At 42.5% G+C, this 23,929-nt stretch overlaps 1 protein-coding gene across 6 annotated transcripts in view; it reads left to right on the forward strand.

The window, feature by feature from the left end:
- The window catches only part of LOC115523666 (schwannomin-interacting protein 1), a 586,877-nt gene extending 573,669 nt beyond the window's left edge, over positions 1 to 13,208 (forward strand). For all 6 annotated transcript variants that reach the window (XM_030329855.1, XM_030329854.1, XM_030329856.1 and 3 more), the window contains 5 exons: positions 3,833 to 3,950; positions 4,816 to 5,013; positions 5,915 to 6,038; positions 8,472 to 8,565; positions 12,572 to 13,208. In XM_030329855.1, the coding sequence (XP_030185715.1) occupies positions 3,833 to 3,950; positions 4,816 to 5,013; positions 5,915 to 6,038; positions 8,472 to 8,565; positions 12,572 to 12,623 (586 nt within the window). In that variant the 3' untranslated portion in view covers positions 12,624 to 13,208. The remainder of the gene's footprint in view (positions 1 to 3,832; positions 3,951 to 4,815; positions 5,014 to 5,914; positions 6,039 to 8,471; positions 8,566 to 12,571) is intronic.
- Positions 13,209 to 23,929: the final 10,721 nt, after the last annotated feature.

Here is a 23,929-nt window from a genome sequence, read left to right on the forward strand (position 1 = left end):
GGCAGACTTTAGGATCATCAATCACATCATTTCTCTCAGGGAATAAACTGGTCTTGTCCTTGTATTTTGAAAAAAAGTATTCTCTTTATACCAGATTATATTATCACTTGGCTACGTGCTCTTAGTAGTTAAAAACTTTTCACCTCTGCCATCCTGTCATTGTTGTGCATATTTTAGTAATATCCCCAGCAATGGTAGTTGGAAGTCAGCACAAATGTTTTACAAGAAACAGTCTTCCTCACCCCAAAAGCCAAGGAGACGTTGGTGCTGAACATCCTGTCGCCTGTATGCCTTCCTGATGCTGGCCAGTAGGCACTGTCGCTAAGAAAGCCACTTCCACTCACACGGAGATGCCCAGAAGACACATTTCGTCTTTGTGTCTTCATATTCTGAGCATTCTCCATCCAGAACACCCTCTTTACAGATCCCAGGGCTCCCTGTCAGTAACTGGGCTGCAGTGTGGGTTTTTCCCTGGCTCACGGTGCATAAGGAGAAGAGTTTTCCAGGAAAACCAGGACACAGACCTTTCAGATCTCCTATCGACAGGCAAGGCAGATGTCAAGCAGCCTTTTGCATGCAACGCTCCAGTAAATGCCACTCAAAACATCAAGCAACCTTGAACTGGATACCTTAAATTATATCGCTAATTAAATGATGATGATCTTGTTTTGTTTTCACCTCTGACTGTGCCTGAGAGATCCAAGCAAGCAAATTCGCTCCCTGGCAGCTTGGATTTTGCAAGACTGGGTAGCCTGGTTATAAGTGAGGCCAGATGCACTGCAGGGTGAGGGACAGAGGCCAGGGACTCCGGCTTGCAGGGATGAGCCTAGAGCAGGCATGCTTCCCCGGGGCGGGGGCGGGGGGGGGGGGGGGAAGGGGCCCAGAACAGGGGTTATCATTTCTTGACGCTGTGACACAGAGGCCTTCAAGAGCGCCAGGGGCCCCACTCACCCCCCAGTGATGGAGTTTCCCCGAAGCCACCTTCAACTTAAAACCTGCTTAAAGGCTAAAGGCAAACAAATCCTTCTTGAAACCTGAGTCCATTTTAAGATGTCTTTACTAAAATCCCCTCTGAACCATTAGCTGATATGTCATATAATTTCCTTTTCCTGAGAGTAACATTCTTGGTGATTACCGCTATAAGGAATTATAAGTCTCACCCCATAAGAAGCTCTGTTCAGTTTCCCACGGTGATAATGTGGTACTAAGGCGATTTTCTGAATTTCTACCTGAGGTGTTTTTTCATTTCATTCTGACTTAGTAGTCAGAATCTTTCCCCCTCCCCCTTTTTTTTCCTTTGACTTTCCTGAGTTAGATATGCTTTATGGTTTGGTTGATTTAGGTTTGAGTTGATCCTAAGCACACAGGTCAAATGGGGGCAGGACAACAGAATTTACAGTCAGAACTTTTTCAGAATGAAAATATATATCCCTGGATATTTTAAACCTTATTTGGTAATGGTATCGTGGGTTATATTATATTTTTATAATTTGGGTATCCAGTGACAGACACTTCTTCTCAAGACTTTAGCTATCCAGTAAATAGAAAATGCAACATAATCCTAGATTCAAATTAGGTTTAATTTAAAATGTGTTTTTTATTTTAAAATATGCTTTTAATGTGTTTTTTTCATTTGCAGTTTTACTTCCCACTATTTTCCAATCCATATATCTGGAGGTTTATGTTAGAAATGGGTTGATCGGAGGGGTGGTTGACAAACTACAGATAATTAATTTTAAAACTTAATTTATATGGGATCGAAGGGTAATGTGAACATACTAGATTTCTCCAGGGACAAAAAAATCCCAAGGGAAGAAAATTAAAAGGAGATAAATTCCAGCTCAGTAAAAGTCCAAGCTGCCTAACAGTTAAAGACAACTTGAGGACACTCTTTCAGAGGTAGTCAAGGTCAGGCAAGGTATTCGAGTAAGTGACTTTAGAGGTCCCTTTACCAAGTTGCATCACCTTTAAAATTCTGTATTCCTTTGTCCGGGCTTTCAGAAAGTAGAAAAAGGAGGATAATGAATATGTACAAGAGGACCTGCCCTGTGCCTCACTCTGAGCTGTTTTCATTTTTCTTACAAATCACTGCATTATTCACCCCATTTTACTGATGAGGAAACTGAGGTTCACAGAAGTTAAGTAAGGGGCCCGGGAAAGAAGTGAGGATTCAGAACCTAAGTCTGACCGACTCCAAGCTCCCTGCACTGATCATAGCAGAACCTGTGCCTTCTGCCTCCAGCAAGGGCCTGGCTGTTTAAGGCAAGCGGGGAACAGAGCCAGCCTGCTGAGGGGAAGGCTGCCTTTCCTTCCTGGACCTGCAGTAATTACAGAAGGTACCAATAGGTGGCAGTGCATACATGTAACAATGACGGTGCCTGTGTTAAATCAGTAGATTTTCTCTTTCTGGATTCTGTGTCATTTTCAAAGCATCACTTGATATGAGTCATCTGAGCAATTTATACAAAGCATCCCTACCCAATGGAATAAAAAAAGATACTAATGTCAACTACCAGATGAGTTGCTCTTTACATTTCTCCCTGTGATAGTAATAATGCCAGAGCAATTCAGTGCTGGCTTCCTAAACCTGGCTTAGACGGTCTCCTTATGATCCCTTGCTGCCTAGGAGGCTCCTTCGCCTCTTCTAAGCTTACGCACAGACTGGGACTAACAGGGAATGCTTGAAAAATTACTTCTTTGGGGGCACCTGAGTGGCTCAGTCAGTTAAGCATCCGACTTGGGTCAGGTCATGATCTCACGGTTCGTGGGTTCCAGCCCCACGTCAGGCTCTGTGCTGACAGCTCAGAGCCTGGAGCCTGCTTCGGATTCTGTGTCTCCCTCTCTCTCTGCCCCCTCCCCTGCTCACACTCTGTCTCTCTCAAAAATAAATAAAACATTTGGAAAAAAGAAAAGTTGCTTCTTTAAAGACTCTTTATAGGAGAACAGTATTGAAACGTGTCCAGTTTCAAAAGAAAGTTAGGACAGTGAGTTGAATCCACTGTCTGCCCTTGCGTGTAGCAGACGCACAGCTGGTGACCCTCTGTGGCCACATCTCCAGCAACATCACTCATGGAGCTACAGGATTCACCACAAACATAATGAGCTCCCAAAAAGTCTCCACTTCTGAGGCTCTGTGTACGCGAGGCAGTCTGCTGTGTTACAAGACTGTGCCTTTCTGACTGGGTTTGGGGTTTCCTTAAGTTTCTATGGCACGAACCTGTGGTATATGTTTTTTTAATGACATAAATGGGCTCCCTTGGCTGGCTTTTGGCAATTTGCTTTAAGCATAGTTTTCCTTCAGACAATCGTAGTCTGTGTATCTGGGGAAAAAAAGGAGTCTTTCTTCAGGGAGCTGTGGCCCTGGCAAGCCGGCTCTGGTGAGCTTCTTTGAATTGTCCCCATCGGACAGGACACTAGATGACACCAGGCAGCTTTACTCTCCTGAGGACCCCATTCATCTTTATCTGCAGGAATGTAAACTCGGTGACTTGACACATTGCATTTTGCACAACTGTGTTTGGTATGGTGCTAGGTGCTACTATATGTGGATTTAAATTCTTTCACTTAACATGAAATTGGTATGAAAAAAATAATATAATATTAGCAAAAGTTATCACTTTATCATTTATCAAGTTCTCAACTCAGTAAGTTATCATTATTCTCCTTCAGTAAAAGTTACCATTTGTAAGTTGGGAGTAATATTGGTCACTCACTTCTCCGTGCGAAGAACACAATGAAACTGCTTTCTGTCAATGAAACCAGACGGCTCTGATGGGGGCCACCTGATAACAAACAGCTGAGTAGAATGAGTGTCCTGTTTGCTTCTGCCCAGCCTGCAGAGTGGGATGAACCTGCAGATATGCTTTGTCAACGACAGCGGCAGTGATAAGGACAGCGACGCTGATGACAGTAAGACTGAAACCAGCTTGGACACCCCCTTGTCTCCCATGGTGAGTCCAATACCACCAGAGCTGTGCGTGTGTGCTTTCCTGGACATTTAGCTTCTTTTTTTGTTGTTAGTCAGGAAAAAAACATGGCAGAGGTTCAAAAAGAAATGTCTCTTGCCATTTCTCGACATAGCATGCTCCTAAAATTTGACAGTGATTGAAAAATCACAAGAGTGATACAATAAGGAGACATAAGCGCTTGTTAAAGTTAGCAACCACTTTCATATTAAACCATTAAATCCATTTCAATGGATACCTGACATCCCATCCAGAGAACACTCTAGAGAATAACACACTCACTGCCTTAGCTCTGGGTTACTTTTCTGTGTCTGATCACTTCAGGAAAGTTTTGAGACCAAGAGCCAAAGAAACGTCTCAAGTTTGTCATAAATAGGTTCTCCCTGTTGTCATGTTACTCTGCTAAAATCAGAGCCTATTCGTGGCACTGAAGAAATAAACCATCTTTTTTTTTTTAATTTTTTTTTTTAACGTTTATTTATTTTTGAGACAGGGAGAGACAGAGCATGAACGGGGGAGGGTCAGAGAGAGAGGGAGACACAGAATCCGAAACAGGCTCCAGGCTCTGAGCTGTCAGCACAGAGCCCGACGCGGGGCTTGAACTCACAGACCGCGAGATCATGACCTGAGCCGAAGTTGGACGCTTAACCGACTGAGCCACCCAAGGCGCCCCAAAAATAAACCATCTTTAACATTACTTGAGATTGGTACAGACCAAATCAAGTGGCGAGTCGCATCGGTGACGGGGACCCTCAGTCACTCGAGAGGGATCAGGGAACACTGTAGCCCATCTCCAAAGATGGTACCTGAAAGCTCAGAAAGCTCAGGGCTGCTCTTTTTCCCTTCACAGAGCAAACAGAGTTCTTCCTATTCCGATAGAGACACTACTGAAGAGGAATCCGAATCCCTGGATGACATGGATTTCCTCACAAGGCAAAAGAAATTGCAAGCTGAAGCCAAAATGGCCCTAGCCATGGCCAAACCAATGGCCAAAATGCAAGTTGAAGTGGAAAAACAGAACAGGAAAAAGTCTCCCGTCGCTGATCTCGTAAGTAGCGAACACTGAAACGCCAGCAAGTGTTTGGTGGCTGCAAACGGTTGACGCCGTCCCAGTTCTTTCCCAGAGTTATGCAAACTTGGGTTTCTACAAGGCAGTTTGTAAAAAGTACTGTCATTGAGAAATATTTGAGTTCGTTTCTTTTTCCTTCCTACTGTATCGCTGAAAGATACATAGCAACAGATTACACAAAAGTAAACTTTGTTCTTGATTCACATCTACTGTATTTCTTAGGAGCAATATTAGCTGTCATGGGCATATGTTAATGCCATTAAGGCAATCCATTTAGAACCTATTGGTTCTGATGTGGCAGAACTCGCTGTTGTTTGGCTCTCATTCCCACCTTTTAGCGAAGAGAGGATTGCATAGTGGATAAGAGCCCTGAGCTTGGGAGTCCAGCCCTGCCATTGACCTGCTGTGGGGCTCTGGGCAAGTCACATAAGCCTCAGTTTTGTCATCTGTAAAATGGGGATAACAACGCCTGTGTCAGAGCATGACTGGGGAGTTCCGTGAACAAAGCGTTCAAAGACACAGCACAGTGCTCATAACACGGTACCAGTTGATGAATAACTGATATTAATTTTATCCACGTCATTCATATTCCTTGAGCTCCCTAGTCATTCATTTGTGGATATGATAATCGATTCAGGGTTGTCACAGCCTGTGTTCTAGACCAATCAGAAAGCTTTTGATTAGAGTAGTGTAGCATTTTGGTGCCATAGTGTCGTAGACAGTGTGGTGCGAGTGTGGGGGGCCCTCGCACGGGAAAAGTCAGCCTGGGAAGGCTCTGGAGCCCAGAACCTAAACTGAAGTGGGCGGGTGAGAGTGTGGTTTGCATTCCGTGTACCTGCTGCTCTGTTCACACCTCCGTTTCTTCCCTTCGTACCTTCAGCTGCCACACATGCCTCATATAAGTGAATGCCTGATGAAAAGGAGTTTAAAGCCCACTGACCTACGGGACATGACTCTTGGGCAGCTACAAGTGATAGTCAATGATCTCCATTCCCAGATTGAAAGTAAGTGTATGGTGTGCTTGGAAATGGGGGGTCAGATGTGAAATCTCGTGGGATAGTACGACCTCCTTGATTCACTTCCTTTGTTTGTTTCATTGGGTTCCTCCTGTGTGCTGCAAGAGAAGGAAGAGAATCACAAGGCTCTGTTTTTGTTTTTTTACTGTAAAGGGGTCAGAAACTTGGAGAACTTTTCAAGGTTCATAGAGGCGATAGGGCCTTTCTATTCATCTCAGATCCCCAGCGCCTGGCACAATGCCTGGTGTGTATGTGGCTCACAGCATCTGTTCCTGGAATATAATTTCGTAGTTATACATCATTGACTAGGCACTTATTCCCTCAACATAACTTGTACATACATTCATGTTAGGTCTTCAAATCAAATTCAACTTATTTTGTGGGACTCGAGGTGGGGGAAATATGTACGACCAGTATGTGAAAATTACAGGACAGCAAATTATGGGCCTTCTTTCCTCCAGAATAAAGAAGGGCCTGTGACAGAAGTGTGCCAAGTAGGTGGTAAATGAGAGGTGCTCACTTGAGGTGGCTGCTTGTGCAGAGCACAAATGAGCCCAATGAGAGAGAGAACACAAAACATGCTTGCGTGGGCGGTGTGGTTAGTCCAACTGAACCGTGTGCCCTCCAGCCTCTGGAATGTGTGATTCTAGAAAATCCTGTGGACTTACAGATTAAAAACCACCTAAGAGACATGCCAACCAAATGCATTTAAACAAACTGTAAAACATTTAAGACCAACGGAGGAATTCGTACACTGATGGAATGTTTTATTAAAGATGCGCTTGTTTGTTACATATGCTGAAGGTATTGTGGTTATGCTAACTAAAAAAGAAAAAAAGAACTCTGTTTAGAGATACACACTGAAACATTTACAGATGAAATAATATGCTGTCTGAAATTTGTTTTCAACTAATCTGGTAGGAGAAGGGGAGGTCGAAGTGTCAAGATTGGCCATGAGTTAGTGATTTGGGGAGCTGGTTGGATGCATGGGACATGAAGATTCATTAAATCAGTCTCTTTGTATCAGTTCGAAAATTTCCATGGTAAAAAGTTAAAACCATCCTATGGGGAAAAATTTTTCCGTGCACTACGTGGGCCCTCTACTGAGAGCTAGTATAAAAAGCTATCCTAGTGAAATTTTTTTTTTAAATATAAAAAAAAAAAGCTTCCCTAGCAACATACTGAAAAAGATATGGACATATTCAGAGTTAAGCTAATATGTTCAGTGTTGTTTTAAAATCAAGAGAAAGGGTTTAACATTCTAATTAGGAAAGCATAGATTCACAGGTTTTTTTTAAAAATTCTACTACATTGTAATTTCAGTTGAGACTAAATTACTAGGACTATTATTCTTTCAAGGATGTGAAAGGCCTTCTGATATTTTACCACTGAAATATCTTCCTTAGACTTCTAAATACTAAAATTGTCATCTAGCTCTTTTCAGTAGTAGATGAATTTAGACCTCTTTATATAATTTTTTTTCTCCCTTTTTTTAAACTGGAAACTAGTCTGAACTAAAGGCAGATCAATGCATCGTTTGAAGTCAGGATCTCTAAAAGCATTTCCAAGGAGGACCTGGCTGAATACTGAATACCTCCTTCCTTCCTTTTGTTTCTGGGCCCAGAGCTTTGCTGCTAAATGAATGTTATCTCCCATGCGTCTGGACCTAAAAGCTTCGATCTAAGGGGGAAAACAATAAGACAGCCCCTTCTGCTTGTTCATATTTTTCAGAAGCAGAAGCCAGATTAACCCGGTACACAGATTTCAGGAGGATTAGAAATGTATCTGTTCATCTGTGTTTTATTCCCAGTATAAATCCTAAGGAATATTTTCCTTGGTCCTCATCCAGAGATTTCAAGTTATTTCTTCGGGTCTTAACAAATCTAGCTTTCCAGTATCTGTAGCTGTGACTTAGATATGACTTAGAACAGCCTGCACAGAGGGGTGTTCCTTCTGCGGGCCGTAGGAAGCCTTGGAGCATGCGTGGGTCACCTTCTCTAGCTGCGCGTCTGATGTAGCACTTTGGGTGCGGTGGGTCCCTCCAACTCTCGGGTGGTGGGAGTGTCCTCAGGATGGAAGGTGGAAAACTTAACATGCCCCAGACATTTGTGTTCACGTTTCTTCAAAGGAAAATCCTGCTTTTTCCAGCAAGCTATTTTCCTAGCAGCTAACGATTTCTTTTCCCACTTTAACGTGAACGTAAATGGAAATACTTCATACTTCACTGCTTTTCTTCCAACACTTCTATAATTATGCGAGCTAGTGATGTCTGCAGACTGATGACTTCTCCTGGGCTTATGAAAAGCTAACATAAGAATTCTAAATTTTAGCAAAAGTAACTTGTATAATGGTCTGTAGAGCTGCACATACAGACTTTGATGCAGTTTTATCCGTTTTTAAATGCTCTTTCCTTTGCTCTAGGCTTGAATGAGGAGTTGGTCCAGCTGCTGCTCATCCGAGATGAGCTGCACACGGAGCAAGACGCCATGCTGGTGGACATCGAAGACTTGACCAGGTCAGTGACGCTTCCCCCTTCCCAAAGAAGGAAAGAAGCCCAGGATGGCCTAATGTTGAAGAATTGGGGCGAGAGCGAGCCCCAGAGAACTTCTTCCCCTTACTTCCATGAGTAACTCACCTAATCTCTGCCGATGTCAGCTGCTTAGCTGAGGGGAAGTGGCCAAAACTCCTTCCCAAATGCATTGCTTTTTCACCCTCCCTTTGTGATGGGTTGTCAGTGCAGTAGAACTTCCTACACCGCCTCCCCCAAATCAGGTCGGCATTTCTGGCCCAGGAGGACTTTTTCCTGAAGGACTGTCCCCTTGGGGAGTTAGCCCTGAGCTGTTCCTTGCTGGCAGGTGATAGGTGCCACAGAGCGGCATTTGCTGTTATGTGACCCAGCTCTTGATCACATCTGCCATGTCCAGAAGGCAAGAACACTGGCACCTTTCCACAGCACCAGGGCCACCAGATTGCTCTCACCATGGGGAAACCCCAGCACTTGAGTTTCTAGCTGGGCCTGGCTCCAAGCACCTCTCTATAAAGAGGTAAAGAATGTTTCCTCTCCTGGGGGATACGGAAACTAGGCTAATGCCAGTCCAGATCTTGCATTTCTTAATAGTTTTCTTTGTAGAAAAGCCTATCACCACAAGTATATAAAGTACATGAAATACTGTATTTCCTACGATCTCATGTTTGCCTTGGTGCCTTTCCTGAGACAGTATGTATGAAGTCTTTAAACCAAGAGGTAATAATTACTCTTAATCCCAGAAATGGTATTCAGAGAGTAGAAGGCTCCCCAGGGAGAAGAAGAACACTGCTTGTCTCAATAACATAAGGAATTAACCACATGATCCAGAACCATCCAAGAGAAGCTTGAAAACATATGTAGTGAAAATGTGCTTAGCACCTACCACAGGACCTCTTCTCAATGTGTAGCATGGAGTAAAATATTTTTCTATATTTGGTGTTTTAAAATAGTTTTGAGGGGCGCCTGGGTGGCGCAGTCGGTTAAGCGTCCGACTTCAGCCAGGTCACGATCTCGCGGTCCGTGAGTTCGAGCCCCGCGTCAGGCTCTGGGCTGATGGCTCGGAGCCTGGAGCCTGTTTCCGATTCTGTGTCTCCCTCTCACTCTGCCCCTCCCCCGTTCATGCTCTGTCTCTCTCTGTCCCAAAAATAAATAAACATTGAAAAAAAAAAAATTTTAAAATAGTTTTGGAAAATAGAAACCAAAAAATTTTTTTAAAAAGCAAAAAAAAAAAATAGTTTTGGTAGCAAAATAAATGCTAAAGAACTATGTTTAGGCTTTTCTTTCTTTCTTTCTTTCTTTCTTTCTTTCTTTCTTTCTTTTTTTTTTTTAAAGACCTGTGGGCAGTACTCTGTTGTATGCTTTGGATATTCTATTGCCTCGCCCCCCCCCCCCCAAAAAACTAAAAAGCTGAAGGCCTCATACTCCTCAGCGTATTTACTTGTATCTGAACTATCACAACAACACTCACATAATATTATTGCCACCTACAGAGGTATTCAGGCACTGCTCCAACAACTGTAAGACAAATCCCTTTTTGTTAGCCTAAGAAATTTGTAAATAGGTATGAAGATTATGGGAAATCATTCATGAAATATAAGATCAAAACCTAAATCTTCAAAAAAAAAATATGTACATTCTTTTGTAAATTCTGTGACTTGCCTGTGACAGCAGAGACCTTTCCTCTACTCCCCAAAGCATGTTGCTTTCCTCATTGCAGGGAAGACACTGAGAGACTCTGCCTTTCTCTCAAATGTTAAGCTAGTACTTAGGTTTACAGTGTATTTTTTAAATACCTTTCAAATGGTGTGACCATGGGAAACAGGGCAGGCAGAACCAAGGGGTGAAAAGGAGAGGAGTTACTAATTTAAAGGCGTTAGAGGAACCCTTTAAAGTGGAGCAGGTGGGGAGAAGTTCCTATGTCCGTTCCTGGCTACACAATATAACTTTGCTTGTGAGGGGATCTGACGATACTTAAACGTACCTAAAGGTAGCAATGTCAGAGTTTTGCAGCCTGATCCCAGAAGGCCGAGAGCATCGGCTGGGAAGTTCTAATCACCTGTTCCCTTTACCTGTCCAGTAGATAATGAGACGTTCTTCCATTCCCGGTGTCAGTTTAGATCAGTGGTTCTCAATTTCAGCTGCACATTGGAATCACCTGGGGAGCTTTATAAACCATTGGTGCCTGGGTCCCACCTCTAGAGATTCTCATTTAATGATTCTGTGGGGTGGCCTGGGCATTAGGACTTTTCAAAGCTCTCCAGCTTTTCTGAAGCTATTTCCTGTTCTTTCCTTCTCTCTCAGAAAAACACACATGTGCATGCACAGATACATATTTTAAAACTGCTGTAGGAACTATAATTTTTTTAAAAATTTATTTTAGAGAGCGTGCACAAGTGGGGTAAAGGGGAAGAGAGGGAGAGAGAGAGAGAGAGAGAGAGAGAGAGAGAGAGAGAGAGAAAATCCCAAGCAGGCTTCACACTCAGGGCCCAATGCGGGGCTTGATCCCACGACCCTGGGATCGTGACCTGAGCTGAAAACAAGAGTCAGACACTCGACCGACTGAGCCACCCAGGTGCCCCTAGAAACTATAATTTAATTAGCCACAGTGGAATCTTAGCTCAGTGGGCATCAAAATATTTCTGAGCTGAATTTAAATGAGACCCATAAGCCACTTGATAAAAATGATCAAGGCTGTTTTATACACATAAACAGGGCCATGAGATGGTCTGCTACAGGGCATTGTGTTTTAGGAATAAAGGGCTGATATCTTTTCCCCAAGTTACTTTATTGTTAAATGAATATCACCAATTATTTGCGGGCTGTTGAATATGGCAAGGACACTGTTGTCACTTCCCTATTTCTGAAAGTATTTGTGGTTTGTCCCTATACCATAGATCGGAGACATTCTGCACAAAACCAGTGAGTTAAACTTGACGTCATTGACTACCCAAGTCTAGGCAGCACACAAAAACTGCCCCCGAGCCTTTGATTACAGCTGGAAACCACAGCGTTAGAGACTTTCTCTTGCCAAATTTATAAATTCCTAGAATTGTCCTTCAAAACATTTGTCTTTTGCAGACGTCAAACCCTACCCCTCTCTGGGAAAACGTTTAATTAGTAGCCATTCAAGTGATGTAAGCAGCTTGGCCGTTTTTCCCCCTCTGTCTCCACTGGCCAGCTGCTGGGTTGGCTGAATTTGGGGCTTATAGGCAATAATAGGACTTGATGAATAAGAAGACTCACCCACCCTACTTTTACCCTCACTGCCATGATCATGCCCTTTGGATTAATTGGGGGGGAGGGTGGCAGGGAGGGAAGTATGCAAACATGGAAAATCTTGGCATCTGCAAAGACCTACAGTTTGTTAGGAAGACATTAGCTTTTGTAAGAGTGGAACTGGATCATTGGCTTCAGATTTCTGTCAGTAGCCTTTTTAATGCTTATATTTGTGTCTGTGTGCATGTGTTCAAATAAAGTAGTCATGTAGTTACCTTCTACCATGACACCTTTTTTTGACTTTTGGCTTAGAATTATTTTCTCTCTGCTATCTTCTGCTTTGCTATCCGTTGCTTTTTTGTCTCTCTCCACTGGAATATATGTTCCACGAAAACAAAGACCTCATTGTCTATTCACCAAATCCACAGCACCAGGAACAGTGCCTGGCACATAGAAACATATCAAACATTTGTTGGATGAATTTCCCCAGATACTTAACTCTTTTTTTTTTTTTTAACACAGTGCTTTTTCTTCTCAAAAGTAGTGACATCTACCATTCTCAGGGTAATCTAGTAACTTATTAAATAAAAAGATTCTTACTTAGAATATAAAAATTAAAGAGGACAAATCCATTTGAATTAAGCTCTGTTTCTTAATTGTCTTGATTTCATTACGAGTAACTCCGAACCTCAGTTTGTGGGATTGTTTTCGCTACAGATCAGAAAGCAGTTTGGATCTCTCTTCTTAGCACTAAACAATTGTATGATTAATTTTACAGACATGCCGAAAGTCAGCAGAAGCACATGGCAGAGAAAATGCCCGCAAAGTGAAAGAAGCCATCCAACCAGAGGACAAGCTAGAATTTATTTTGCTTCTGTGGTTGTAAAAATGCTGTTACTAAAGGTGGCGCAGAAACAAACAAAATATCAGTGTTAGTCATTGATAATGTCTGAAGCTTAATGTCCAGTGATTGGCCTTTGCTTCTTAATTTATTTTAATTTTTTTACTGTGCCACTAAATATCAGGCATTTTAATAAAATATTGTTACAGAAAATGTACAGTACTGACACCATCACTAGTCATGGTTAATCAAAGAGGGTAGTTTTAACTTTATTTTTATTTGTTTCGAGATTTTGAGTTGGAGCAGTATTTTACCATTGACTACTTTCATTCTTCACTGTAGTTTTAAAGAACTGTAAATGACGGTGCTATACAAGTCAAAAAATACATGCCTGCCTCGTAGTGAAGTCATAGCTGTCCGTAATATGTATATTTTAATCAGTTTTCAACATTTTGTGAATGTTGACTACCTGAAGTTCATTTTTAGATGTGCTATTCACATTCTGTTGGATTCAGAGAGTTCCTTGAAAGTTTTATGTATAAATATGTAAAATAAAAATGAAAACTTTGTTTCATATGATATGTCTTCTTGCTCACTAGCAAGCCCTATATAGTTCTCACCTCTTCACGCCTCCTCAACCAAGTTCCCCACCATGAAGATTTGGTCAGTGAGAAGAGAAAGTACTACAGGGGAAAGCAATGCAGAGAATTGCCGGGGAGATTGTGAAGGGTGTGTGAGTGTGTGTGTGTGTGTGTGTGTGTGAGAGAAAGAGAGAGAGAGACTGAGTAGGTGAGCAAGTGTGTGTGTGTGTGTGTGTGTGAGAGAGAGAGAGAGAGAGACTATGTGAGCAAGTGTGTGTGCGTGATCCAAAGAAGACAACCTCAGCAGTGTTAGAGCTAGCACCTCGGTCAGTGCTCAGTTTCCCATCGGGAACATTAGCACGTTACTGTTAGCTCCTGGTGTTGTGAGAGCTTAGTACCACCAAAGTTTGCCACAGGAACAAGTGATGCTTGCATTTAGTCTTTTCCCAAGCCCAGTTGTTGCCATTTTTTCAGATTTTAACCACTTCTGTTTGGTCTCGTGAAGAAAAATGCCAAGTCTACAGTAGATTACAGAGTGTTCACCAATAAGTAGAGCCTCAAAATTGATTTAATCAATTTAGCTAATGGCCATGCAGGTATTTGAGAATCATAAACTATAAGCAGAGATGTGCAATCAACATTCCAGAACCACCCACAGACCACCTGGTTTCATTATTGCGTTAATGATGTAATCAGAAGGTAGAAGTTTCCTTGGGTGCCTGGGTGGCTCAGTTAAGTGTCCAACTCCTGATTTCAGCTCAGGTCATGATCTCATGGTTTGTGAGATGGGGCCCTCTGTTGGGCTGTGCACTATAAGCACACAACCTGTTTGGGATTCTCTTTCTCCCTCTCTCTCTGCCCCTCCCTACTTGTATGCTCTTGCTTGCTCACTCACTCTCTCAAAATAAACAAACATGAAAAAAAAATTTTAGGTTTTATTTTATTTAGTTTCAGGTGCAGAATTTAGTGATTCATCACTTACATATATGAAGATAGAAGTTTAGACACCTGTCTACTTTTTCCTTTCTTAAAAATACCCAGATAGATACTTTAAGTAATGAAGAGTTGCCAATTTTCAGTCTTCTATTTAGCAAAATAGGTAATCAAAAATTGTAACACCAAGTCATTTTTTATGGGCCTCAATCAAGTTTTCATTTGGAATGGAAAAACAAGGCAGCCTGTAAATATATTTTGGCCTTTGTGAGTTGGCTCTTGAGAAGGATCTAGGTTGCTCACCACTGAGTGAAGGGTGGGGCCCGAGAGAGGTCCTCTCTGAGCCTCAAAGTCCTACACCAGCTGCCAGTGATCTCCCAGAGTGACTTCAGCCCTGAGAACAGGCTCATCTTCTGGACCTTTGCTGCTTCAGCTGGGTGAGAATATTGGTCAGTAAACCAATGAGTCTCACCATTAACTGCTCAGTGCAATCGCCTGGGGACCTGTAGAAACTGCTAGGCCTAGGTCCCAGCCCCATAGATACTGATTTAATTGGTTGGGGTGTGGCCTGAATGTCCCAATTTTTTAGAGGTCTCTTGGTGATGCTCATATTGAGAAGCACTACCTTAGACGTTCTTTTTTAGCTATGTTTTAACCATTTTTCAATAGCGGCTTTTGTCAGGGTGCCTGGGTGGCTCAGTCGGTTGAGTGTCTGACTTCAGCTCAGATCACGATCTCACGGTTTGTGAGTTTGAGCCCTGCATCGGGCTCAGTGCTGACAGCTCAGAGCCTGGAGCCTGCTTTAGATTCTGTGTCTTCCTCTCTCTGGCTCTCTGTCTCTCTCAAAAATAAATAAACATTAAAAAATTAATATCTAGGTTCTTGTCTAATTAAAACATATTTCTATTAATTTGAAACTTCTGGAGAGAGCCAACCTAGGAAGAATGCTATAAAAAATTCCTGTCCCCAAGCAACAGTGGTAGAATGCCCCAAACCTCCCGTGTCAGCCATGGCCTGAAGTCTCGACCCAGCAAAAGACCCAGTCTGAGACCCAGTCTCAGCCCAGCAAAAGAAACTATCCTAGTTTTTTAAATCTTTGCCAGAATTGCCAGTTGCATCAAAAATTTAGAATTGAGTTTTTTCTTTGTCTTGAACAATGCCATCTCTGGATGGAAATGTGGTCTGGAGAAACCAATGGCCTCTAAACTCTTCAGTTGTTTGAAGCCCGTAACCCTAACTGAAGAGCCCCTAACGCGAGAAGGAAAGGAGTGAGATTACATGCACAAGGGCATCTGAAAACACCTCCAGGGTCAAAGCCAGCTAAAAGTAGAGCAGTTCTTCCCACCACCCTGAGACCCTCAAAGAAGATTATACTCCGTGTGCTTCTCTGTCCCCATGTAGATGTCACCAAGTGACTCATCTCCAAGGGGATTCTTTCAAGAATGGGTCTTTGCAGTTCTTTTACTTAGGATTTTCAGCAAGGACTGGGATTATTCCCAACAAGATTCTTACCTGTTTTAGATCACCCTTCCATTCATAAACTAGGACACTCACTAGTTAGCCAGGCTTCATTAGAATGCTAGATCACCTGACCTAAGAAATGGGCCACTTGTCTTCCTGATTTTAGGACAGTGAACTACAGGCAGGAGCACACGGGCTATGGGGCCAGAGGGAGTGGGCAAAAGTGCTTCACAGTGATTTGACCCTGAGCAAGTTACTAAAGTTCTTTTATCCTGTTTTGTCACCTGTAAATAAGATCTCTTGGGATTATTCTAAAATTCAAATAAAATGATGGCCATGAAAGTACCTGGCACCGGGTAGATACTCAATAAATAATTATTGAAAGAATTAAATGATGAGGGTTTGGATGGAGGAAGCATTCTGTATTTTACCAGTTTCCGAGATTTAAAACATCCTTGTGGGTTTTTTTCTTGTTTATTAATCATTAATTTACAAAGCAGATACTTAAGGAAAAAGTTAATAGCTCCAATCTTTAAGACCTCCTTCCTCCAAATATCAATGTTTAAATCTTGGAATGTATTCTTACACACTTTTCTCTGTGCTTATACAAATACATACATACAGATTTTGTGTTGCAATTTGTTTATACAAAGATGGGATCACATAAAACTGCTTTGTACCCTGCTTTATCCATAGATATCCTTCTAGGTCAGAGTGTACAGATCTAAGCCATTCATTTTTTTTTTTAAGTGAGGTCCATGCTGTGTGGGGCCCAATTTGGGGCTTGAATTAATGACCCTGAGATCAAGACCTGAGATGAGATCAAGAGTCAGACGGCTGACTGAGCTCCCTACGTGCCCCCTAAGCCATTCTCTTTAATAGCTGTATAGTAATCCCCAATATGGTGAAAAATACTTTAGCCATTCTCTTAAGCGATAGACATTAAGGATCTTTCCAAATTTCTGCCACTAAAAACAACGATGCAATAAATATGCATGTACTCACATCTATTTGTGCTTTTATTCTGTGATTACCTCATTTTTCTTTGACTGTTACTTGGTATTGTGTTTAGACACTTCAGAGTACAGAAAGCTAATGAAGGTAGGAAAGACCAGGTGAGGCCACTGCAGAGAAGTTCAATTCCATACAACAAAATTGGACAGTTTCTGACAAACACCAACTTATTTTCATCTTTAAAGGCCATGGCTGTCACTTCCTTGACATAACTGTTTTTCTCTCTCTCTCTCTTTCTGTGTGTGTTTGTGTGTGTGTGTGTGTGTGTGAGAGAGAGAGAGAGAGAGAGACACACACACACACACACACAGCCTCCAATTCAGCCTTCCTGAATACAGGCTTTCCTCCATTTCCTGTTTGAGGGTAGAGGCAAACCTCAGCCACTGTGGTAACTATAGCGCTCAGCACAGAACCAACTAGAGAGGTGTCCCTTGAAGAGAAAGTCCCTGATCATTGGGACCCACCCTTTTGACCCTTCCATTAACTGATGGCACTGTACTCTTCCTGATGTCTAATGCCTCTCCTCTTAGCTGAGGGATGAGCCCCTTGGCCTGACTTTTATTCAGGTTTAATCTTACTGTTCTCAAGCTTGATCCCCCATGACTGGTTGACTCTTTCTTAAGTCTTTCATCTCTCCAAATTTTTTATCTGTGGTCCAGAGACTTCCTTTCTACAGAATAGATCATGGCTGCTCTATCTCTGATAAACAGCCCTATGGCAGATATAGCCAGCCAAAATGCATGCCTCCCCATCATGTTCATAGTTACAGAGTTTTTCCTGACAAGCAGGTCAACAGACAAAATTACCTTTCCCACTCACCATCCCTGTGGGTCAAGATGTGACCCATGATTGATTACCGCCAATGGGATGTTAGAGTACGTGAAGTGTCTTCATCCCAGCCAAGGCTTTTTTTTTTTTTTTTTAATTTTTTTTTCAACGTTTTTTATTTATTTTTGGGACAGAGAGAGACAGAGCATGAACGGGGGAGGGGCAGAGAGAGCGGGAGACACAGAATCGGAAACAGGCTCCAGGCTCTGAGCCATCAGCCCAGAGCCTGACGCGGGGCTCGAACTCACGGACTGCGAGATCGTGACCTGGCTGAAGTCGGACGCTTAACCGACTGCGCCACCCAGGCGCCCCCCAGCCAAGGCTTTTAAGAAAGGGTTTGCCTTCTCCATGTGTTCTCTTTCTCCGTGTACCAGTTGCAATCACAAGGACCTAGAGGATGGAAGAGCCACAATATGGAAGGAGTCTGGGTCCCTGTGTTCACTGCATGAGCACAGCTGCCTGCTGCTTAGTAGGATTTGCTTTAGACAGTTACAGGAGTGAGAAATGAATTACAATTACATTTGAGCCACTACACTGCAACCTAGTTACAATGGCTAACATTACCGTAGCTAATGCAAGTCCTAAACAAGAACAGCCACAGTGCTGGAACACAAAGAAAGAGCTGGAACACAAACCCAGGTTCCTGAAGACAAACCCTGTGTTCTTAACCATCATGCCACATGACTGCTAGAGACACGCCTCTTTCCTCTAGGAGATCTTCTCTAGGTCAGTGACTTACCCTTTTTCAATTCATGGACCTTTTCAGTTTAGGTGAAATCCTATCCTGCATTCTCTCCTTTTCTTTTTGGGGCAGAAACCAGAGAGGTTCAAAATGAGATTTGTCATGAATAAATAATTAATTCATGCCAGAAAAAAGAATATGGATTTTATTATGGTGCCAGAAACAAATATTTATCAAGTGACTACAGGATACTTCTTTGGTATCCATCTGGAAGAGCCCTGGATTTCTACAATCCTCAAGACCACACTTTGATTATTACCAACCCAGCTGAATTCTGAAGCTTAGAAAACCCAATTACCTTTCGCACTGACATTCATTTAGTTTTTCTAAATAAGATATGACACATTCATTATGAGATAGGTTGATGGGTAATGAGTTTTTCAGAATATTTTAATTGAGGTTTATAGTCAGTAGTTGGTATAAATTAATATTATATTAAATAATTTATGAATTCATGGTCTGGCTATGCAAAATGAAAGTGTCTTCCTGATTTCTGATTGAGAACCCAAAGGTGTTTCATTTAGTAACTTTGGTAGGAAATGAGTCACCAGGACTAATTAATTGGTTATAAGAAATTCCTTGCCATCGTGTCATTTTCTCCGTACCTTCCTCTGTTTTAGAACAAATGTCCTGCTTGTGGTTATGACACGGACTTTGTTTTAAAACTATTGAATCTACTTCCCTGCACCACTATGTAAGTACACAAGGTAGAAAAGCAATACTTATGGGAAAAGAGATTTTATTTTCACCCTCCAGACTAGGCATTCAAACTTTCTTGGTGATTATTTACTACTAGAGTCTCTCTTCTTTTATATTCAATCAATACCTTATTTGCTTTTTGGCTTTGCAGAAAATAGTGGCCTGTGTCCTGACTCTGGTGGAGCAAAGATGAAGCTGGAAGTGACTTCTTTAATTTTCTGCCTCATAAAGTTACTTTGCTCCAGATGTCTGTTAGTTCTCATAGAAATCACAGTCTGTAATGACGTGTCATCTCACCTTGTGAGGGGCCTTTTTAGGTCACAGAGCATCCCCATGTATTAGAAATGGCGATTCAAAGACAGCCGGGAGCCCATACTTCACCTTAGGAGCAGTTTAGACAGGAGGGTTTAAGATGAAAACGGTGTTGACTCTTACAGACAGTGAGGAGAAAGGACTTTACTAATTCATCACAAAGCATCTGTTTCCTCTTTCCAGTGATGTGAAGGGCTCTTGTCCCTTCTGCTTAAGGCGGCTGGTTTTAAGAAATGTCATTGTCTCAGATGCAAATCAGATTGAGAATGAAGCACCAGGCAACTCTGTCAGGCTAAGTAATTTTTTAAGGGAAGTAATAAATGCCTCAGGAGGAATAATTAGGCGTGGGATGTTCTGTATGGGGGTAATAAATCTGTGTCCTTGCAGTTCTGGCTAAACCAAGAGTGGGAGTGGAAGAGAGCACGGGGCTTCTCGGAGTTCCCACACCAGTCTCCCACACTGCAAGTGGGGACACCGGTCCCTAAGGAGACAGAGCTTTCACTTTCTGGACCCTTGGCCAAGAGCAGGAGAGGCTAATGTGAGGACTGAGGAGAATGGGGGTGCTGTTCAGGAAGAGACCCCTGGGACCCCAGACGGCCTCTGTAGATGGGGGCAGCTCCACTCTGGGCCTTGCCAGGGCCACTCCCTACCATGAAGTTTGGTGCCCGGAGCCCATTTGCCAAGCAGTCACCCGGGGGTGTTGCCTCTGTGAGAGTCAGAGCTGGAGAGCCACCCAGCGTGCCTGTCAGGGAGGCGCCGTTGCCTGGGAGGACATTCTTCAGCCACCACAGTGGGACCTCATGAAGCTTAGCACTGGGCCCACGCCCTGGAGTGCTGAGGCCTGGAAGGCTTTTGCCAAAGGCGGCCTGGGAGGGGCTGAATAACAGGTTTTATGAATTGTGTAGGCAACCCGTCGGCAATTAAAAGCCTCTTTTGAGTTCCCTCCACTTCCCAAGCTGATTTGGGGGCTACCTCCCCATAAACACTTAGGCAAGGATCGTTAAGGAAATATAAATTTAATAAATTTTGCAGTAAAGGCAAACGCAACAATGAAAAAAATTAAAAGTAAATGTTTTGAATTATGCCCTCTTTGACTACGCTTGAAATTTGTTGTCCATTCGCCTCTTATCAGAAAGAGTCCTAGATAAATCACCATGGTTTTGAAATCTAAATTGTATTTCAAGTCTTATTTTCTCTCTCGTTTCTTTTATGGTCAGCCGGACCCCCTGATTTGCATAGCTGGTGTGCCAATATAGTACTAACAATGCTCTCCCCAATACACTAAAATAAAAATTCTAAATGCCCACTTCCTCTTTCCAAAAGTACACACATGTGTATCACTTCCTAAATTATATTCATTGTCAAGAATCTTAGACCATAAGATCATCCAGCAGTTGGTTCTCATCTAAGGCAGTTAACTACTTCTTTAAAACATCACAGTTGCCTTCCTATCTCAGGAGTCTCTCTGTACTTGCTGGCTGGAGCCAGATACCCACACCTATCCTCAGAATCTTAAGTTTCAAAGAAAGCAGGGAGTTTACAAACCAATGACTCTCGTTTCAGGTGTGTGCATGGATTTTCCTACACTACCAATTAATTAGGCAAGCAGCATTGCTTTCACATCACGCCAGAAAATGAAAGCCAAATCTTAGGGCTACTTCAGATTTCCGAGACAAGCAGTTGTGGTCATTCCCAACTCAAAGTTACCCAGGCTTCTTGGCTCAAGATGAAAGCATTTTCACTGGGAATTCCTTTGGCTTCAGTTTCCAGGCCGGTCATGCAAACCTCCAAAAACATGGATCGGTCTCACCACACTGCAAGTGGGGGTGCTGAGTCTTTAGGAAGATGGTGGCTTTACCTTCCAAGTCCTGAAGCCAAGGGACCAGGAGGCGGGTGAACGTGATGACTTGTCCAAATAAGATCGGAGAATGGAAGAGGAATTTGATAAATGAATATCAGAGGCAGCTGGGAAGTGGGAAAAAAAGATATGGAGGTTGAGAAGTGTGGACGGGGAGTTGGACCACTCGTTATGTGCATGTCTCCCAGAAGTGACATAGGCAAATGCGCGTAGGGGCCAGACTGGTAACACAAGTAACTGAAATACACTGGGTATAAGACACTAAGGAATGGTGGGGAACACATGCCCTGACTAAAGGGATTCACAGTTCAATAAATGAGAATACTCATCTAAAAGTTCATAAATGGGTTCACCCGGCTTCTGCAAGACTTTTAAGATTTCAAAATAATCCTGGAATTCTTACAGAGTACAGTACTCCTTAACTAATATTTTAGCTATATGACATTGGCCACCACTGAAACTATTCTAAGAGCCCCACAAAATGTATTCTTATGTTTACTGACAGAATGATATTACTACAATCTTACACAGCAACTTCATGAGTGCCTGGGAAGATATTCTTTTCAGGTTTCAGAATGAACAATAATCAAATTTCTCTGATGATCACTGTAAACTTTTTGACTGATAATGTTGCCCTCCTTGCATTGGTTTCCAAGAAGCAAAGAACTACATTTGCAGCCTACTTATAAATTGGGGTAATATGACTCCTAGTTTTCTATATTGTTTATTTAAGTTATGATATCCAAGAAAGGTATCATAAGCAAATAAATATCTGTACATCTATCTATCATCCATCTATCTATCTACCTATTTTTACTTAGGTATTTATTTCTATATACTTATTTAGCCCTCTCTGGCTGTCAGTACCTGCAATCTTCTCCCAGTGGCAGCATCCAGGTAGCTGCCAAAGACAGAAATCCATTTTTCTAGAAGATAGAGTAAAAACCAAGTCTTGATGTCATTTATACCCCCAAAAAACCTATTTTGTCTGTCATCTCTTCCATGTTGCCACTGCCATATTGTAATTAAATTATATTCCTTGGTCAGTGGTAGCTACAGTTTTTTCTAAAAAGTTTATGTATTTATTTTTGAGAGAAAGAGCACACAAGAGGAGCAGATTGAGAGGGAGAGAGAGAATCACAAGCAGGCTTTGCCCTGGCAATGCAGAGTGCAACACGGGACTCGAACTCATGAACCACAAGATCATGACCTGAGTAAAAACCAAGAGTTGGTTGCTTAACTGACTGAGCTACCCAGGTGCCCAAGCTACGGTTTTTATATTCCCAGTACATGTTCCCATTCTTCTTCTAGTTCCTTTGGGGATCTCTTTCCCAACTCTGTGTGGTTCTGCTGGGGCCATCAGACTTGGCACCTGCACCTCTTGGTCACAGGAATGACCCAGGCACTTACCCAGAATAGAATTCCCATTCCCCCAACCTCCATTAATAATTGGTTTATTATTGTGCATGTGACCCCAGAAAGCCCATCAGAAACTTGCCTGGAATTGGTATATGGATACTGGAATTGCTAAACTGAGAAAACAAGGGCCCGGCAGCCATCTCAGAAGCTAAGGAGAGCAGCAGAGCTGAGAGATGATGAAGGAGGAGAAAGAATTGATGACAACTTATGAGCTCTTGGATTTAGTCTGAAGCCAGATCGTCTCCTGAACATAATATCCCATTTTGCTTATACTTGCCTTCCCACTGAGCCTAACTCAAGCCACTCTCCATCTGATTTTGAGCAGGTGACATTTGAGCTTCTTGTTGATCTGGAGATCCTCCTGGCCTCCAAGGAGACATGGCATTCATCTTTCTTGAAATGCCCTCCTCCCTATTTTGAGCTCAAACGCCATATCTTCTGGAAAGTCTCCCTTTGCTTCCCTAGAAGAAATTTGCTGTTTATTCTCCTTTGCTCCCACAGTATTTCATTCGGGTAATTGTAGAGTTTTATCATTGTTTTTGCCTTTCTGCAGCCAGCGTATAAGCTCCCTGAGAACAGGGAAGGGCATTTATCTGTGTTTCTGTAAATGGCACTTGATAGGAGCTGAATAAATATACAGTGAACGAGTCAATGAATGAATATGCTATCTCACCTTACAGAGAAATCCTACCCCCAGCTTCTCTTTTCACATGCGGTTCCTCACCATCATTTCCACACAGGTTCTTGGGCTTATACAACAACTTGAAAACTCCATGTCTTTTCAAGACTGCAGGTATCTTTTTTTTTTTTTTTTAATTTTTTTTCAACGTTTATTTATTTCTGGGACAGAGAGAGACAGAGCATGAACGGGGGAGGGGCAGAGAGAGAGGGAGACACAGAATCGGAAACAGGCTCCAGGCTCTGAGCCATCAGCCCAGAGCCCGACGCGGGGCTCGAACTCCTGGACCGCGAGATCGTGACCTGGCTGAAGTCAGGACGCTTAACCGACTGCGCCACCCAGGCGCCCCAAGACTGCAGGTATCTTAAAAGTCCTCATTTGAAATTCATTGTTCTCAGAAAGCTTCTGAGGCCAAAGCCAATTGTGAAACACATTAGGCCCACTAGGTGTCACAGATTAATGAACTTTATGAACTGGGAGGAGAGGCTTGAGGTCTAACTTTCCATTAATTGTTTATAAAATTATAAACATCTTTAAGAGGAAAAGACTTGAACACAAGGTATGTCAGATTGATCTACTAAGCTGAAAGGGCCCATTTGGTATGGAATGACTCTCCTCAGTTCCCTGAATAGATGTTAAAAGGACAATACTCAGAACCTCAGTCAGTATTCTCTGGGCTAAGATAAATGTGCCTCAGGGGCATTTGGGAAGGGATTTTAGGCTTGTTGGCTTTCCTGTTGTAGAGTCTATGGTTTCTCTAACTTACTAT

Source organism: Lynx canadensis, chromosome C2 (assembly GCF_007474595.2).
Source record: "Lynx canadensis isolate LIC74 chromosome C2, mLynCan4.pri.v2, whole genome shotgun sequence".
NCBI classification, from domain to species: Eukaryota; Metazoa; Chordata; class Mammalia; order Carnivora; family Felidae; genus Lynx; species Lynx canadensis.